General features: G+C 42.2%; 3 protein-coding genes across 3 annotated transcripts; 2 read left to right on the top strand and 1 right to left on the bottom strand.

Moving 5' to 3' along the window:
• Window positions 1-456: 456 nt before the first annotated feature.
• On the bottom strand, window positions 457-2,479 carry nxt2 (nuclear transport factor 2-like export factor 2). The gene is made up of 4 exons (XM_075481014.1): window positions 2,323-2,479; window positions 2,067-2,153; window positions 889-1,033; window positions 457-770 (listed from the first exon to the last, which is right to left on the bottom strand). The coding sequence occupies exons 1-4, from the start codon at window positions 2,434-2,436 to the stop codon at window positions 586-588; spliced, it is 531 nt and encodes a 176-aa protein (XP_075337129.1). The 5' UTR covers window positions 2,437-2,479; the 3' UTR covers window positions 457-585.
• A 261-nt stretch (window positions 2,480-2,740) lies between these two features.
• On the top strand, window positions 2,741-5,373 carry psmd10 (proteasome 26S subunit, non-ATPase 10). The gene is made up of 5 exons (XM_075480562.1): window positions 2,741-2,942; window positions 3,026-3,124; window positions 3,273-3,419; window positions 4,508-4,674; window positions 4,867-5,373. The coding sequence occupies exons 1-5, from the start codon at window positions 2,829-2,831 to the stop codon at window positions 5,018-5,020; spliced, it is 681 nt and encodes a 226-aa protein (XP_075336677.1). The 5' UTR covers window positions 2,741-2,828; the 3' UTR covers window positions 5,021-5,373.
• A 2,022-nt stretch (window positions 5,374-7,395) lies between these two features.
• Window positions 7,396-15,299, top strand: xiap (X-linked inhibitor of apoptosis). Its single transcript, XM_075481013.1, has 8 exons — window positions 7,396-7,548; window positions 8,819-9,106; window positions 9,198-9,765; window positions 9,867-9,966; window positions 10,046-10,124; window positions 12,047-12,086; window positions 13,441-13,623; window positions 14,456-15,299. Exons 2-8 carry the CDS (start codon window positions 8,867-8,869, stop codon window positions 14,647-14,649), a joined length of 1,404 nt encoding a protein of 467 aa, XP_075337128.1. The 5' UTR covers window positions 7,396-7,548; window positions 8,819-8,866; the 3' UTR covers window positions 14,650-15,299.
• The last annotated feature ends 547 nt before the right edge of the window (window positions 15,300-15,846 follow it).

The following is a 15,846-nucleotide window of genomic DNA, read 5'->3' as shown; positions in this document are numbered from 1 at the left end:
GCACGGCTGGAAGAAAAACATGAGGAGAAGGCCCGGAACCACTTGTGATCGGAAACATCCGAACATCCCCCGTAAACAAGAGGGAGCAGTGTGATGAGACGGGCTTACGTGGTTTTAAAGTGCCACTGAATCACTGCTGTTTACTGAAGATGTGACCAATGACGGAAGCAGCTGGTTGAGTCATGGAGTGTGTGGGGAAGCACTGGCTGTTCAGAGTCAGTAAAGGTGAATGGACAGAAACAGACAAAGTATACTAAGAAAGTAACCTGGAGCTTTTTGTCAGAGACATTTGGAATGTTCTTCAACGGCGGAGTCAATGCCTTGATTACACTGCAATTTACTGACTGAAATCTAAATTAAAGGCAGCAACTACCACAAACCGACAGCATCAGAAAACAGCTGCAGTAAAGCATCACAAAGGGGAAACGCTTCATTCATTAAACAGCTTTTTAGACCTGAAAGTTTAGATATTTTTTATTTTCTGAAAAAGAAAATAGAGAATTAAAAAAAAACAACAACACACAAATGCAAGGTTGATTTTCAAGGCAGTCGCTGTTGAGCCTTCGAACAGAGACAAAGGGAGCCTCAGTTGTTCCAGTCCTGAAATCGGAAACAGTCGCTCGCAATCTTCCAGACAGGCTGGTCGTTGTTGGGCGTAGCCTGAGCTGTTAGAAGAAAGTTCTGGTTGAAGAAGCGCTGTTTGTTTCCTTCAAACTTGACTATCCCACCGGTCACCACGAGCAGAGTAGTCTGGCCTTGCGTCGCTTGTTCTGTGAGCGGAGAAAGATCACACTTAGAAGGGCACCTTCACAAGAGGAGCGTCGCACCTCTACTAATCACCAACAAGACCCTGACAGTGTTTTTAAGTTTGAGGCTGCCCCAACTGACCGTGAACGGGCTGACAATCCAGCGTTTGAACCTGGAACTCGCTCGAAGGAAGCGACTCGAAAAACTCGCCCAGAGCGTCCTGTCCGGAAACTGCATTCCCATTCCACACCAAGGTGGCCTTGTCCAGGTAGAGCCGGGTCAAGTTCTGAGGCAAAACATGTCAAACGATATCAGATAAGAGCAAAAGTATACAACCTCCAGCAAAAAAAAAACCATAAATAAATTAAATGAACACACCTCGAGTGAATAAATAAGACTCAAGATTTTTATCTAGATTGGAATGAAGGTGATCGGAGACAAGTTTAATGGACGGATGGTCTCTTTTGTTGAAACTGATGTGTTTATCAGGTCAGCGTGTGTGATTAGTGGGTGAAAATCATTCCATCTTGGGGTGCCGTGCTGTACATATAGACAGCTTTTGTTTAAAGCACAACTCAAAGCTGCACGTAAATGACTGAGGAGAAGAAATAGGACCGCAGCCAACTCAGGCCCCTGACCTCTACCCTAAAGAATATGTTTGGAATGAGTTTGATCAGGGGGCCTGGAATCATAAGGCCGGCACGTTCGCAGCTGCTCCCGGAATGTCCTCAAACTACACGTGAGGAGATTGAAGAGGTGCCTTAAGAAACCCGCAGCCAGTGTGATCAGCTTGCAGAGTTCTGGTCAAAGCCAAAGGTGGCCATTTTAAAGAATCAAAAGATCTAACGTCTGCATCACTGTGCTCTGCGGTGTCTTTCAGAGTCTCCTTAAGAGTTTGTGGGTTTTATTTAATTTTCTTCACACTGATTAATGTCAACAAAACGTACTTGAACCAAAATCGTGCTATAGAACTTCAAAAATGTGGGAATTTTCTAAGACGCTGGTTTTATTGTGATTGATCATCCATCAACTCGCAGTTTTTAAACACTTGCAGCATCCTGGTTAACAACAGCGAGGCCTTAAAAGTGCGTAGAAACTGAGCCGTGACCAAGGTGTGTGTAGAGTGTCACTGCTCTCTGGTGAGTAAACTATGCAACAGCAACAACACTGTAAATTCCAACAGATACATGTTGTACTGCAATTCCTCCTCCAAAAAATACGCGAAAGTACTCAATAAAGCCCCTATTTACTAATGAGGACGATTTAGAACATCTGGAGTACTGGTGTTTGACACAAGCACTTAAAAGAAGGAAACTTACCCTCCTTTTCTTGTCCATGCAGTCGTAGTAAATGTTGACAAATTCCTCTGAATATCTGCATGACTGGTCGGCGTGAGTCCTGAAATCCTAGAGTGACAAAAAAAACAATTGTATCCTGACAATTATCATTGTCCAAGTCGATCAATAAATGCACGATATCCGCAACTCTTTGTAAAAAGCACGTTGAGCTTTACTGGTTGAAGGGAAGACGAAAGCGATAAATTTGCGATAAATGTACGGTGGGTCGCAAACTTACCAGCGTGACTGCCATGTCGACAGATACGTGAATCGAAACAATACAGCGTGTCAAAAAATAGCAGTGACAATTTAAAAAATCTAAACTCAAACTGCGTTTCTTTTTCTTGTTCATTTAGCGAGCAACGCCGCCATCTTGGAACTTGTTTTACTTCCGGTGTTCACAGCCTAAACCTACGAAAATAAAATGTTAGCGCTGTCCTTCAAACGCAGTGAAGTGGGTCGAGTCGGAATAAGCATTTTTTTTCGTGTAATTTTACAATTTGACAAAGGCAACACATGTAAATCGTGCCCAGTTAAATACTTGGAGAAAATGTACAGAGAAAGGCCACGTGTATGACTTAAAAGAGCTACGCTTGTATTTTAATTTGAAGAGAAACATTTTGGTCCACGCGGATGTGGCGCTCATAATTTCCTGAGTCATTGCTCCTGCGTTTCAAACGCAACAACTCCGGTGTTCCCATCAGGTTTCTACAAGTTTGGTTTGAAATTTATTTACATCCAACAATGGAGGGCACTGTGTCGAATGTGGAGGTGTGTAATTTAGCATACACCGGGCAGTTTGACAAATTAAGGCAGTGCATATTATCAGATAAAGCGCTTGCCTGCAAAACGGACCAGGTAAGAACCCAAGACCCAGCCAAGCCAGCAGTTTTTATTTTCTTTGTTAGCTTGCCACTACCAGAGCCATTCTCTGATTTCAGGACTGTAGAACCGCTCTGCACTGGGCTTGTTCTGCCGGCCACACCAATATCGTGGAGTTTCTGCTCGATTTGGGAGTTGAAGTGAACCTCCAAGATGACGTGAGTCTACTCTTTGACAAATGCTGTACTATGTCATCAAAGGTGCTGCACTTTCTGCCCTGTAAGGTGACATGCTACCTTAAATTTGATGTGTTACATGTTAATTCGGCGTGTTACTGACGTCAGATGTGCTGTGCTTCTTCCCCAGGCCTCGTGGACTCCTCTGCACATTGCTGCATCTGCGGGAAGAGAAGACATAGTGAAATCTCTGATATCCAAAGGAGCTCAGTTGAATTCAGTGAATCAAAATGGATGCACCCCTCTGCACTATGCCGCCTCTAAAGACAGATATGAGGTAACGCCTCTGGGTTTCAATAATACTTTCTGATGCCACATGGCATTTGACCACACTTATACTTTTGATTCTGTACAGTGGATTTGACAGAAGTGCAGTGAATAGATTACTGATACACTAATGAATCAGCAGAGGCTCTTTTTGGTGAATTCAGGGGTTTTCAAAGTGTGATGTCAGCGTCCCCGAGTGATTCTCCCAGCAGTTTCACGCTTTCTGGGGAAACGGAGTATGAGGAAGTGAAGAAAAATGACAAAGATTATCAAAGGAATCGTTTAAATGTTTTTAATGTGGTTGGAGAAGCTCAGATTCGTTAGTTTTTTGGGGGTTTGGCTGTTTCTTGTTTTATTTATTTATTTATTTATTTTGACTAATAATTGCCTTAGGACAGACCATTGTGTTTATTCTAGTCTGGATATGTCAGACAGCAATATGTAGCCTAGTTATTTTTGGCTCATTGCTAAAAGTGTATGAGGTAAAGAAACATGATGTGTTATTACCTCAGTTATTAATATTATCAATACAGAGCCAAACTTCATCTGAGGGGAGTCTTGCAGTTTCAGACCTCAGACCATTTGTGACCAATTGTTTCAACAGGTTTAAGCTCTCATGTTTGACCAAATTAGTTTAAGCTGCTAACTATAATATAGTAGTTGCAAAGCCAAATACTACAACACTGCTGCAGGCACGTTTGTCCATTATGGTTTCAGCGCTTGGTAGTGATATCGGAACTTGGTAAGATAATATTTTATATTAGGTCATCGAATCAGGCATTTTATTTAGCTGTTATACCTGTGTGTAGGAGGTCAGCAAACATCCTGAGTGTCACCAATAGGTGGTCACATTAAGAACAGATATGCCTGATGAATTGAGTGTCTGTACATGTGACGTTGGACACAAACGAGTTTTTAGTTTCAATCGCCATTACACCACCCACACGTTTTTCCACTAGTTTCAGGAACTCTCATGCCAAGTCCTGGTCTCACTTCATATGTGTGGTCGGACTTTTACAAGAAAGTGAGATGTGTCTGGCGCCTTTCGGAAACCAGAAAGGAAGTTTTGGCTCATTTCATTTTTTTTTCTCCTTGTAGATTGCTTTGCTGTTGCTGGAAAATGGAGCAGACCCCAATGTTACCGACAAGTTAGAGTCCACTCCTCTTCACAGAGCCTCCGCCAAGGGCAACTACCGCCTCATCCAGCTGCTCCTCAAGCAGAGTGCCTCAACGAACATCCAAGACTCACAGGGCAACACAGCTCTGTATGTGTGACAAAAAAAAAACTATTTTCTTAGTTTTGGTTTGGGATATTTCAGTTGGATCTCACATAGCTCAGATTTTTCTGTCTAACCCTGTACAGTGGAGTTTAAAAAAAATCTAAAAATACTAAGTATTTTTTGGATTTGGCGTTATGCACGGGTTCAGTTTTTTTTTTTTTTTTCTTTCTTTTCCAGCCATCTTGCATGTGATGAGGAGCGTGTGGAAGCAGCCAAGTTGCTGGTAGAACACGGGGCCAGCATTTATATCGAGAACAAGGAGGAGAAGACGCCCATCCAGATGGCCAAAGGGGGACTGGGAAGCCTACTTCGTCGGATCGTGGAGGGATGATGCTTCACCTGACTAGTCGATCAGGTTCTGGGCCAAATACCCACCACTGCAAAGTTACATTGTGAGAATTGACACCCACTCAGTCCTCCTTGAGTGGTCTGTTGTGATACATTAAGATGGGCTATAGGTGGAAGATGCGACCGTGTCCGGGAGAGCGGTTAGACCGGGCTTCATCCTCATCTCCAAAGAGGGGGCTTTCAGCTGTACATATAGTTCTAATTAAATGTCAGTCTTTCCAACAGCACGGCTTATTTTCTATGAGGTTTGAAGTATGGAAATTACAAAATGAAAATGAGTGTCATTGAAGTATGTTTGGATGTAATGAATAAAGCATTCGTCACACTATGTAATAAGTTGATCGTTTTGTAATGTTATTCTCAACATAACCTAGTAATCAGCGCCCATGTTCTACACATAACGTTAATTTCTCGGATGCTTTTATCAAAGGCGACTTACAAATGAGGCAGCCAAAAGACACGAGTAGGTAAAACCTGCAACCTTTGAATTGAAAGGACTGCTTTATCGCCTGAGCTACAGCGATCTAATCTATTTTGAACTTCAGGGACATCTCCCACCACCGTTTATAGTCTGTCATTTTAATGCCACAATGAATAGAGACGGACATACATCAACTGCACTATACAGGTTCTACTCGTCTGGAAATTTACAGTCTTTCTTTATGTTACTGATTACTTTTACGCTCACTCTAAAGTTGATAATGGGATTCCACAGGGTTCTATGCTTGGACCCATACAGTAACCAAAGTAACCAGCAAACTTATTGGGCAACACAGCTTAGATTTTTACAAAAATAATGGTAATTTTGTGTTTTTAAATTCTGTGAAAAATGAATGATCTAAGATTAATTGTCATGCAGACACACGAAATTTGTCCTCTGCTTTTAACCCATCAAGGTTGGCACCTGTTTGACACACACGCACATGCACTCAGAGACAGATGCCAACTTAGAGTGGTGGGCAGCCATGAAGCGCCCAGGGAGCAAGGGGGGTACAGTGCCTTGCTCAAGGGCACCTCAGCCATGACAAGAAGGTGGACTGACACCCCTCCAGCTATCAGTTCCACCAGTCTTTTTTTTTTGAGTGGCAAGAGTGGGAATTGAACTGCCAACCTTCTGGTTATTGGACGACCAACTCTAACCACTGAGCCACCTTAGAAACATACTATCTAAAGTTATGTTTGCATAGGACCTGTCTGCTGGACCACCTTTTGGCATTTACACAACATAGTTGAAATTCAAAGCTTTGGGTCTTACAACAAAAAGGATCAACATACATTCAGCATTGTAGCAAAAAATAAAAATATTAATGAAATAAGTACAAATATTTGCTTTAAATTCAGTTGGATTCTCTTTAATATGCTTAATAAATTATTTTACAGGAAGTATTTGTGTGTTTCTTGAAGTCATTCACTGCTCCTCATGTTGTGGCTTATACATACATATTAGGCAGCCGGATATCCCCTGTCTCCTCCCAGAAGTGTTTATCTGAATGATTTACTTTTAAGAGTAAATGCATCTCGGTCTCACCGTCACCTGTCAAACAGTGACAATAACTTCCGTTTTCCTTTGGTTTGCTTCCCTTTTTTGTTTGTATCATTCTTGTTCAGTTTACACTTTGTGGTTTGTGGAATTTGGTTAGTTGATAAGGACCTGTCTCTGGTTTCACTTTGACAGACATTTTTTTTTTATTTGCTTTTTTATCTATTTTAAGAGCCAGATAAGAGTGATCCAACCAACATGGGCTTTTTCTCTCTTCTCTAGTGTTTCAAAGAAACTTTATTTGCATATGTGTTACAGTTTGGTTTCATCTTCTTGGTGTTCGGAAAGCACCATAACGACGTAGTATATCTCTTTCGTCAAACAGCCATCAAAATGAAGAGTTAACGCTGCCGGCAGGACTGACCCTCTCTGGATCTCTGCTGACAAAATATGGAAGTTTTTCTGTGCCATCAGAGTTTGAATACGAATTTCTAATATTGAATTTTTACAGCATCAAAATCAGACTTTGAATTTGAAAAACCAAGTGTTAAAAAAAGTCAATTTCTAAAAACAAAAATCAGTGGAAAAAAATTCAACATCTAAAAAATAATTCAGTGGAAAAAAATTCAACCAAAAAATTCAACTTGTCTCACACTGTGGTCACCCTCTGTTGCTTTAAAACAGTGTTCTGGAGAATGGGTAGTGTTCAAATATTTAGATCTTTATAGTATCTCCATTCATCTCTTTATATACATTTTCATTGATAGATAGTAGAAAAGCGGAAGTTGGATACTGTTGAACAGTTGGGAAGCCCCCCGCGAAATTCCAACCATACTGGCGTCACGGCAAGGTGGGCTGCGCAGGGCAACGTGCGCGCACCCCTTGGCTTTTACTTCCTGAAAGCGAGGGAGGTCACGTCAAAATAAATTGTTCTTATTCGCTGAAAGGAAATCATTGTATTCTCCTTTGGGCGATGCTCATACAAGGGACAGACTGACGTTACGAGTGGCCTGCCTACAAGGTGTAGAAAGGTAATTATTGAAGATTTGTTGCAATAGTTGAGAAATAAACTAAATAGCCGTTAGCAAACAAGCTAGCGTAGTTAGCAAACAACCGTAGCTAGCGGTTATAAATTCAGTTTAACAGGATAACAACAAGAAGCGCAGAGGTCAAAGTCCATATTGACTATTTATTCACATATTTATTAGATAAGTGTACTCTAAAACCATTGTTGCTTTATTTCTTCTAATACAAGGCTCGGCAAGCGTTTATATCTGGTAGGTAAATGTCAACAGTCGTAGTCTGCTACCATCGGCTTCTGTTATGTCACTGTTGTCACACGCAAAGCTGCGAGAGCTTTCTGGAGTTAGTTCGACACATCGTTTGAGTCCAATTATTTATATTCACACAAATATTCATCAACTTGCACGGTAGAACACATCTGACGCAATTTACTTTCAGTTTTGGTTACAGCCTTGGCGAGCACATCGGGTAAAAGTTACACGAGACGTTGCCATCTGCGCGAATACAAAGATGAAAAAAAGCCGTATCTGGTGATTTCTTTCTTAAAAACCTGTCGACGCGTAAGGAGGTGCAAAGATCGCAAGCTGCTCCCGTCAATAAAGCAAACAAGACGCCCTGGAGATAACATCGGGCTACATTTGGACACAGTTGCTTGACCAGGGGCGATGTACGTGGCTACAAAATTAGATTTGCACATCATGTTGTGTGATGAAAGAGTTTATGATACTAAATCACGAGGAAACGTTGCATGCGTGACAGCTAAGCTATCACAGAAGAAGTTTCTATCTTTAATGTTTGTGTCACACGGAGTCATGAATGCATGATGTGCTGCAACATAAGTTTACAGTTTTTAAAGCAGTTTTCTACTCTCCGTTTTGCTGACAGTTCATCTGAATGCTTGCATAAATGTAATGGACCTGTTTAATGTTTGCTTGATACTGGCCTGTCTGTATATCTTCCATGTGAACGAGTTGCTTCCTGAGAAAAGGGAGTGTCGGGTTTCACCTCTTTCACCATTGTAATGTACTGTATGCTTGCCTGCTTTTCTAGTGCCCATCCCTCACATGGAATATTCAACGCCTCCAGGTGAGGGATGGGCACTATTAAAGGCATAGTGATCCTCAAAGAGCCTTACGTGTGGATCAGCTCTCTGGTGCTCAACATGCATTTGTTGTCAACCATAGAAATTAGCAGTCTATCATATTTGAGATAAAAAATGTAATTTTCCTTGCTTAAAAAAACCTGACACACTTTGTTTTTCTCCCTTTTTTTCTGCAGACATTGTGTTTATCAAATTAACCCACCCAGCAGTTTCCCAGGTTAACAATGTGTGATCGCATACAAGATGACAATTTGGAAACGGACCACATGGAAGATTTTTCCCGGATGAACAGTCGCCTGGACTCATTCCGCGGCTCCAGCCTGGCTGAGCAGATGTCCGCAGAGCGACTGGCCCGGGCCGGCTTTTATTTCACCGGCCAAGCTGACCGTGTCCGCTGTTTCAGCTGCAAGAAAACTGTGGAAAACTGGTGCGGGGAGGACACGCCTGTAGAACGGCACAAGGAGGTAATCGTGTTGAAAGCAGTTTGGGTGGGGGGAGCATTTTGGTTTTCCTTATTTTCGAAATGGCTAAATCGCACGTTTCTCTTTGGTACAGGTTTCCCCGAATTGCAAATTTCTCAGTTGCACCCACCGCAGCGGTTTGAACCTGAGTTCTGATCCCTCTCTAACTAATGGCTCAATCTACAACGAAGAGGCAGAAGACATGGAATATCGTTTGAGAACAGGGTCCGTGGTTGATGAGACCCCCTATCCTATGTTTCCTCATTTGAGGAGTGAAGAAGCCCGCCTTCAGACCTTCTCTTCGTGGCCCCTGACTGCTCCTGTGAGACCCCAGAATCTGGCCCAGGCCGGTCTGTACTACATGGGAGAGAGCGACCACGTGCAGTGTTTCTGCTGTGGCGGTATGCTGAATAACTGGGAGCCTGGGGACGACGCATGGGGAGAACACGCCAAACATTGGTCCAACTGCTTCTTTATCCTCGGGCACGACGTGGGCAACGTACCGCTCCCGGGAGGAGCTGACGAGGAGCAGAGCGGCAGCACCGAGCGTTCAAATACTCGGGTCTATATGGGAAGTTTTGAGGAGAGGCTTGGCAGCTTTGCAGGTGTCCAGCACCCCAATGGCCCTGAGAGGCTCGCCAGAGCTGGCTTCTACAGCACAGGTAGCGCACAGATGTTTGACCCAAGAAAAACTTTGTGCCACATTTCAAATGTGATTTATTTTCCTTGTACTTCATCATGCTTCATGTGCATGTCTCTGTAGGTCATGGGGACAGGGTGCTGTGTTTCTGCTGTGGTGGAGGTTTGAAAAATTGGCAACCCGAGGAAGACCCTTGGGAACAACATGCGAAACACTACCCAGGGTAAGAACATCTTTTTTGTTTTTATCTATATATGCCATTTTGCTTTGATACCATTTAAATGTCGTATCTCTTTAACCAGGTGCAGTTTCCTGTTGGCAGAAAAAGGACCAGAATTTGTCAACAACGTCCAACTGCAAGGACCACGGCAAAATGCAGCAGTAAGCATCATTCAGTGTTTCGTTTCATAACGAAATTTATATGATTTATACGACATATGTCGGTGAGTTTGTTTGCCAGCTTGACTTTGCAGGGCTCTAGAGTTGACCTATTTGGTCACATGTGCAACCTATTGTCTCAATGGTGCGACTAAAAAAAATCTGAGGTCGCATAGGTGCAACCAACTGTTCGAGGAAAAAAGTAAATAAATAAATTCTACGCGACTCTGAAAGTCTCCCTGTGGTTCAACAACAGACACACATTAGACCCATATCGTGGTCTAAACCAATCAGAGATAGTGAAGGGCAGGACCCCCCTCTGACTGGCCCGTGTACGTGTGTGCACGTTTGAACACGCGCATCCGACAGAGAGGTGATGAACCTCAGCCCGTCAGATGAACAGTGGATAGCTGCGGGTGATAAGATGAAAAGAACGATTGACAACTTTTTCGTTAAGTTAAGGCCTGATTCGTCCAAAAATAACCACCACCAATGCTCTGACACGGAGCCATCGACCTCCCACGTTATGTCATGCCCTGGTCCGGAGCTAGCATCAGATAATAAGACCGGTGAATATACTCATATATATATATTTAACCCAACTACAGGAGTTGGCCATCCGAGGGGCATCTGACTGCAATGGAGGATAGTCCATAAAGGCCGGCGCACACCTTTTACGATGTCATCGTTGCATCGTTTGTCGGGTGATCGGCATAACAATTCGGACCGTATTTGACACGCTCGCACGTCCACCGCACACACTTGCGAACCTACGAGTTTTTTGACCGGATGTTATCACATGACCGAAATAGGAAGCCACAAATCACGTGACTTTCAAACTGGAGGCAGCCATGTTTGTGTCGTAGTCGGCCAACGTGACTAAGTGCGCTATTCCCATTGGCTGTTTAAATAATCCTGCGCGATGACATCGGAACAGAGACCGCACACACATACGATTGTATTCGGCACAAGGAAAATCCGTACGGAAATATCAAACATGTTTGATTTGATCCGATGAAACGACAAACGACAAAACCGTCTGTCGGCTGCTACCGCACACCTTTACGATTCCCATGCGAAGTCATCGGGCCGACAAAATCGTACACGAATCGTAAAGGTGTGCGCTGGCCTTAAGACATTGAGCCATGAGATGTTCAGTTTGAAGCCTTTAAAACACTTGCAATTTTAATTTAGATTTTCTTTTTATTTAATTTATCTTGAGATGTTTTAAGTTTAAATTTCAGGCCACTTTAAGCACCAACACGTTTCAGTAAGTTTCAGTAAGTAGTTCATAAGTTAAGTTCAGTAAGTTTGTAGAATTGTGCTTCAAATAAAGAACTTTATTTTGACCAGATTGCTAGTTAATCATTTCCAAGTCAATATTGCCTATATGGACAGCAATTTAAAAAAATAAAATAATAATAATAAAAATAGATAAATAATTATAAATAAAATAAATGAATAAATTTTAAAAAAAGTGAACCTGTAAAACTCCAGTGTTAAATGCAATGCGTTTGAAAATTTGGGTGCCCCTTACTTTTGTGCTGGTGCACCTAAGAAAAAAAGCTTCACATTGACAAGAAAAGGGATTTCCTTAAGTAGAACAACGGTCTTTATCGTGCTGAACCTGGTTTCTAATCATGTGAAGGATAGAGACCCAACGTATATTTGTGGCCACACTTGTTAGGATGGAAACTAAATCAGCGGAAAAACTATTTCTAATGGCGCTTGTTAGAAATAAGTCTTAACTCGATGGCCTCGCCGTTTGTATCTTCTAGCCATTTAATTGCACCCCTGCACACTTTTCTGCTTCGCGTGACACAATTTTTAAAGAAGCTTATCGAGTGTGCTTTATGCTGTATTGTAAGTCTTGAATGTTCTGGTCTGTGATGCTGAAAAATACTCTTTACTCTCTTTACTTCCAGACTCCCAGTCATCAGAATGGATTTTCAGGTGATGGGAATGGTAAATTCCTATTTATTACTCTTTTTATTAGAAAATATTAAGATCTATTAAAAAAATCTCCTTTTCCTAAAGAGGATGTTATGTTTTATTGCACGTAAATGGAGCTAAAAAGAACTGTAGAAGTAAAGAAAAAAAATATCAAACGGAGACTACACGAAATGCTGTGCTGGCTGTAGCGCAAGGGGTGTGGTGTTGTGCAGTGTGTGTGAGTACAATGGTGTGCAAAAGTGCTCGCATACCACTCTGGTATTCAGCAGTTCAGTGGCCTGATGGCTTGTGGGTAGAAACTGTCTGTGAACCTGCTGGTGGGAGACTGGGTGCTCCTGTTGCCTGCCTGGCAGCAGGAGTGTGAAACGTTTGTGGCTTGGAACGGACAGGATTCCCTGAGCCTTCCTTCCACAGCGCTATCTGTAGAGGTCCCGGACGTCTGGCAGTTCAGTCTTAAGTAATGCGGTGTCCGGATCTGACCACCCTCTGTAGAGCGGTTTGTGGTCCGGAGCGTACCGCTGCCGCACCGGGCAGTGATGCAGCCAGACAGAATGCTCTGGACGGTGCATTGGTAGAAGTTGGTCAGTATTCTGGAGTCAATGCCAAACCTCCTCAGCCGCCGTGGAAAAAAAAAAAAGAGCTGTTGTCTCGCTGCTTGCATCATCCCACCTACATGATGCGATAAGCTCAAAGCCTCACGGATGTTGACCCCCAAGAATCTGAAGCAGCTGGCTCTGTCCATCTCTGTTCTCTCAGTGTGGATGGGGGTGTGCTCCTCCCTGCAGTCTCCTGTTGTCCAGGATGAGCTCGTTGGTCTTGCTGACGTTGAGCAGCAGGTTTGTTGCCCATCCACCGCGACATCAGAGCTCTTACCTCTGCTCTGTAGGCAGCCGATGATGGCGGTGTCGTCTGCGACTTTAAAGGCGGTGTTGGAGCTGTGCGTGGCCACAGAGTTGTGGCTGAACAGGGTGTACAGCAGGGGGCTGAGCGTCGGTGTGGGTGATGTGACATCGCCGATCTGCAGTGCCTGCAGCCTTCCCGCCAGGATGTCCAGGATCCAGTTGCATGTTGAAGCGTTTACCTGGATGTGACGATGCTGTCGCAACAGCATTCGCACGGACGTGTTCTTCTGGTCCAGGTGGGTTGTGGGACATGTGCAGTGCAAGCGCTACTGCGTCGTCTCGGGACCCGTTTCACCTGCAAGTGGGTCGAGTGTAAGGGGCAGTGAAGGCGTGATTTTGAGCTTTGACTATACGCTCAAAGCAGAACGAATACATATGCCACTGGGCTAGTAAGGCAGCTCACATTGGGTTTGGATTGAACCATTAAAAGTGCACAGCATCATTTTTTTCCTCCTTGTTTTCAGATGTGCTGCAGTCAGACTTGGCTCAGAAAGCCATAGAGGTGGGTATTGAGCCCAGCGTGGTGGAGAGGACCATCTTAAAGAAAATGAGCAGGACCGGCTCAGGCTTCTCCAGCGTGGAAGCACTTGTGGAGGGTTGCCTCGAGGATACGCCAGAAAGTTATTCCGACCAGACGCAAGAACAAGGTAATGCACCTCCTATGAAGCAGATTCACAGCATAAAACATCACCGGAGCAGCAGTGACTTCTTTTTTTATTTTTTTTTATTTCAAGCGTTCCATCGTACAAATGATCATTTGATGAAAACATCATGAAAAGTTTTAGTCTGAAATGTCCAAATAATACAAAAATTTTCGAATCAAGGAAGTTCCTCGTTGGTTAATTGTTACCATATACGGTAGATATGACAATAATTCCATTGTAATAAGGTAAATAGACCTGTAATAAGACAAAGACATGAGAGTTTCTTGATCAAAAGCAATCTTATCTCCTATTTGATATAATTTATACTCATTCCGTGTCATTTATCACTGCCCCCATCAACATGTATTTGGAACAAGTTTAATTAATTTTTAAATTAAGTACTCTCATTCGGGTTCTTATCAACTTGGCCTTTCTCCTCTCTTAAATAGGAGCAAACTCTGTCCTTTTATGTTTTTTTTTTTTTTTTTGCATAAACAAAGTCCAACTTTCATGTTGTTGTTTTTTTTTAAGGTGAAAACTGCATTTTAGAGAGGATTTTGTGCCATTTTTCACTGTATATCCAATTATTACTGTACAATTTGCAAGATCCATCTTGGTGCATTTGCCAAACTCAAAGCATCTACAGTGCTTGTATGTAATCCTCTGGGATGGTTAAATTTGTATTGGCTTTTTTTTTTTTTTTTTGACAATAAAAAGACAAAAAGTGGATCCGTATATTAAATAGAGTTATATCACTCAGTTTCACTAGCTTTTTGCTTCATATATCATGCATTAGAGGCCTTAATATATGTTTTTTTTCTCTCTCTCATTTCAGATGAGGACCCGCTTGAGAAACTACAGAAGCTGCAGAGGGAAAAACAGTGCAAAATATGTATGGACAGAGATATTTGTGTTGTCTTCATCCCGTGCGGCCACCTGGTCAGTTGCAGGCAGTGCTCGGAGCTGCTCACCAAGTGTCCGATCTGCTGCGGCGCTATAACGCAGAAGATCAAGACCTATGTCGCTTAAGGGGACCACAAACTCTCGCCCAACACGGATGCTGCTTTCAAATAATGACATTGTAATGTAAGATAACATGTAAAGTAGATCGCCTTTAATATATTAAAGAACTGTGTTGTACGTATTCATATTAGAGTGAAACACAAGTTAAAAAGAAAGAGATATTTTTACAATCAGAAAGATGTTCAATAGCTATCAATATCAAGAAGATTTTTTATAAGCAGCTAATGGGTTTTTTTTTCTAGCTCAGCTGACGTGTAAAAAGATATAGAAGGACGAGTCCCATTATACAACACGTTTTTTTAAAATCTTTTTGCCCAGCGGTGCCTATTTAAGGTTTATGTACTCCTGCGTTATTTACTACACTTTAACTGAACTGGAAAGAGGGTGTCGTGTAAGTCAGATATATTCACTTGTTTTCTTCTCATTCTTCGTTGTGTGTGTATTTTGTGTTTTTAGACCCTGTTTTGTGCTGCTTTGTACTGACAATTGTCAAAGCAAATCCATGAACACTCGTATTTTAAAGTTGATCGACTCTAGTGGAAGGCTTGCAATAAATCAGCGGTGTGATATCATTTTACCATTCCATCATGCAATCTTTTGTGTGAATAAAACACGATGAATCTTGACATAAATTAAATAAATTACCTTGACATAAACGTTTCTTTCGTTCTTACTACAATTGTGCTTATACTTGAAGGTTTGAAAGCATTTCCAACAGGGGAGATCAAACAAAATTTGCTGTAAATCATGAATTTACTCTGCTCAGGTTTGATAGAATGTTTTCAAAAGGCAAATGTAGGTATTGATCTAAATTCTCAGCTGTATTTGGGTTTTGGTTATTACAACTAACGATTCATGGCAGCTGCCGGGATGCGGCTCCTAGATCAATTCTCTGCATGTTTCAATATAAAAAGACATGCAGGGTGTAAGCTGTTCAAATTTTTGTAAGAGGATGTCATAAATTGATAAAAAAAAAACTAAATCTATGACAGATGGATTGCGTTTCCTGAGTCAAAATGGATTCAAATAAACCCACCACAGAGCTGGTTTTATCTCAGATGTTTGACAGGACCTGAACCGTGGCAGCATGATCTCTTTGCAGACCGAAAAGTCCTTAATTAATCTTTTATTTCTTCTTCTGGTATGCGAATCCTTATTTTAGGGTTATCTCTTTTTTTTGCAAAAACAGGTAAGCCACAAAAA

Source organism: Odontesthes bonariensis, chromosome 13, assembly GCF_027942865.1.
Source record: "Odontesthes bonariensis isolate fOdoBon6 chromosome 13, fOdoBon6.hap1, whole genome shotgun sequence".
Lineage (NCBI taxonomy): Eukaryota > Metazoa > Chordata > Actinopteri > Atheriniformes > Atherinopsidae > Odontesthes > Odontesthes bonariensis.
This window is presented reverse-complemented; position numbering and strand designations above follow the sequence as displayed.

What these genes read in the sequence shown, in the direction of transcription:
- psmd10 (XM_075480562.1), top strand. Translation starts at nt 2,829, where the DNA reads ATGGAGGGCACTGTGTCGAATGTGGAGGTGTGTAATTTAGCATACACC. An exon ending in TTGCCTGCAAAACGGACCAG is followed by an intron (nt 2,943 to 3,025) that starts GTAAGAACCCAA and finishes CTCTGATTTCAG; the next exon opens with GACTGTAGAACCGCTCTGCA. An exon ending in CCTCTAAAGACAGATATGAG is followed by an intron (nt 3,420 to 4,507) that starts GTAACGCCTCTG and finishes TTCTCCTTGTAG; the next exon opens with ATTGCTTTGCTGTTGCTGGA.
- nxt2 (XM_075481014.1), bottom strand. Translation starts at nt 2,436, where the DNA reads ATGAACAAGAAAAAGAAACGCAGTTTGAGTTTAGATTTTTTAAATTGT. An exon ending in TCGACATGGCAGTCACGCTG is followed by an intron (nt 2,154 to 2,322) that starts GTAAGTTTGCGA and finishes TTGTCACTCTAG; the next exon opens with GATTTCAGGACTCACGCCGA. An exon ending in GCATGGACAAGAAAAGGAGG is followed by an intron (nt 1,034 to 2,066) that starts GTAAGTTTCCTT and finishes GTTTTGCCTCAG; the next exon opens with AACTTGACCCGGCTCTACCT.
- xiap (XM_075481013.1), top strand. Translation starts at nt 8,867, where the DNA reads ATGTGTGATCGCATACAAGATGACAATTTGGAAACGGACCACATGGAA. An exon ending in AGCTGGCTTCTACAGCACAG is followed by an intron (nt 9,766 to 9,866) that starts GTAGCGCACAGA and finishes ATGTCTCTGTAG; the next exon opens with GTCATGGGGACAGGGTGCTG. An exon ending in GACCACGGCAAAATGCAGCA is followed by an intron (nt 10,125 to 12,046) that starts GTAAGCATCATT and finishes CTTTACTTCCAG; the next exon opens with ACTCCCAGTCATCAGAATGG.